Genomic DNA, 2578 nt, shown 5'->3' on the forward strand with positions numbered 1-2578 from the left:
TACACACTCAAATGAATTGGTATGGCTATAACCATATAGCCATAATGAGTCAGAAAACTGAAACAAGAGGTTGAAATCCGATCAGACCCAGAAGGATTCAGCTCTGATAAAACATTCCTGTTCGTTTTTGTTAAATTTTTTATAGAATTTTAATGTTTTGTGTAACAAAATGCTTTCTCTGTGTTCAGGTTTGACTGTAGTAATAATAATATAAAAACTGATGCTTCAAATCAACATTTCAACAACAACAACAAAAAATCTAAACCTTTACAAAAAGTTGTCTTTGAAAATGTCTAAATATATATCCAAACCCACAACTTAATAAAAATAAGTATTTATGTCTAAAAACAATTAGAGTATTTATAGGTCTTTTATATAGAGTTATATAGGAATCTATGGGCTAAAACCATGGAATTGCATACGTTTTTCTTATTTTACTCCCACCAGATGGCACTAATCAGGCTTTTAAAATTGGATTTTAAAGGCATTGACTCTATTTTAACATGAAATACTTCCATAATTGAAAAGTAATAGAAAATATTTGAAAAAAAAAATTGTATTATTTTCAATAGGAAAAATGTATCATAATTATTGCATAAATATTCATTAGTACCATGAAATTCTCTCAAAAGAAAAAAGAAAAAAATATTATTAAACAAAAATATATAACATTAATTTTACTGGGGGGAAAAAAAGTTACATTTTAGGTGTCCGGTCACTTTTGACCGTGAAGACCACAAGTGTTACTCCCAAATAAGGAGCACCAGAGGGTTAAACAAATTTAACCAACAAAGTTAACTCTGAATTAGAACAAATATATTCATAGCTAACTTCACCTCAATGGTTTTGAGGGCGCTGTAGTTGTTTTCTGAATTGAGGATAACAGAGCCCGTCATTAAGGCAGTTTGGGAGACTGGGTAATCATAGACCGCGATGGAGACTTCTAATGCCTGGGAGAGTTTGTGACCCTCCAGCAGGATGTTCTGTTTTGTTCCAGGTCTTATCTTTGCTGGAGCTAAAACATAAAACCTGAACCAGAACACACATATCCAATAACACACAACATGTTCAGTTTCCATATTCAGAATTATTTTAAATTATTCTGTTTTTGTGCTGCAAGATGTAAAAATGTCAAGGTGGTCTATAAATGAATAAATAAATAAACTGCCTAAAACTCAATAATAATAATAATAATAATAATAATAAATAATTTAAAAATGTTTGTTTGAATAGCACATAAACCATTAAGATAATAATAATAACTATTATTATTATTATCATTATTTTATTATTATTATAAACTAGAAAAAAAGCAATGCACAGCCTGAAATACTACTACTACTACTACTACTCCTAATAATAATAATAATAATAGATACAGGGAATACAGGGAATACAGGACTCTCATGACTGTGTGTCAAGATTATTAAAGTCTCTTAATAAAATCAAATAATTGGGCCTTGTTACAAGATTGGTTCAGGTCGCCAAATGGTATATAACCTCAAGAAAAAAAAGTAGTAATATTAATTATTTAAAAAATGTGTTTAAAAAAAAAGCTTACCTTGAAAACTATGTTTGAAAACAACATATGAAATGATTAATGATTAAGATCTCACACCTGACGGTAATACTATTTAACATATTCTTCAAATAAATGAACATGTTCTCTGTTCATTGATCAGGAATCTGTTTGTTAGCTTTAAGGTCATAGGACAGAGGACAGTTACTTACGTTGGAGATTGGTCTATGACCGGATCACTGTAAGCACAGATAACAAACTCAGTTACAGATGAACCCTATTAATCCGTGTATCATTCGATCATTCGTTTTTTTATTTAATATTGAAAGTAGAAAAATGAGAAAACGGCTCCTTTTTCGTTTTTTTGTTTTTTTCCAAAAAACGAAAAACGAGAATTCAGCTTAAATTTTCGTTTTTCGTTCATGGGTGGAAAAATGAATAAACAGCTTGAATATTCGATTTCTACATGTGGGCGGGAATTAAACGCCCCTTTCTGCTGATTGGTCAGCCGAAGATCAAACCGTGCCTTCATCAGTTTTTCCGCAGTATCACGCAGCAGAATAATAGTCCTCCACTGCTGCAGTTGTATGGATTAATAACCCATTTTATCAATTTCATATTTTTCAAACAGACTAATGAATAGCTCGACACAACTCATACCGGGGCAGAGTCTAGACAGGGCTTTCTTCTGTGTAGATATAAATTATATTCTTTGCATCAGCTGGGCATGGCAGGATATGATATGACAGCTGTCATAGCCTACCCTGCTCACCCAGTAAGTCTGTTTGTTTAATTAATTAATTAATTTGTTTCAAAATAAATATTTTAAACACTAAGACAAAAAGGAAAGAATAATAAATTGGCTTGGGTATATATAGACCTATGTTCACGCAAGAACTGTCATTCTGACTGACAACCGGAGAACAACAGATATTAAATAGCCTACTGTTAGAGTTATATAATGTAGTCTTGTGTTTTATTAAAATTGATTATAATTGATATCTCAAAAGGATATGCACTTGTGCGCAGCGTGAGCTGCAACGCAAGATTTTCATAAAA

At 31.3% G+C, this 2578-nt stretch overlaps 1 protein-coding gene across 1 annotated transcript in view; it reads right to left on the minus strand.

Annotated features, from left to right (window-relative positions):
• Nucleotides 1-2578, minus strand: part of LOC107755339 (complement C3-like) — a 34300-nt gene that overhangs the window by 30604 nt on the left and 1118 nt on the right. Inside the window, exons 2-3 of the mRNA XM_016572095.1 lie at nt 1732-1758; nt 837-1029 (exon numbers count right to left, since the gene is read on the minus strand). Of these exons, the coding sequence (XP_016427581.1) occupies nt 837-1029; nt 1732-1758 (220 nt within the window). The remainder of the gene's footprint in view (nt 1-836; nt 1030-1731; nt 1759-2578) is intronic.

Source organism: Sinocyclocheilus rhinocerous, unplaced genomic scaffold (genome assembly GCF_001515625.1).
Source record: "Sinocyclocheilus rhinocerous isolate Xijiao unplaced genomic scaffold, SAMN03320098_v1.1 scaffold2307, whole genome shotgun sequence".
NCBI lineage: Eukaryota > Metazoa > Chordata > Actinopteri > Cypriniformes > Cyprinidae > Sinocyclocheilus > Sinocyclocheilus rhinocerous.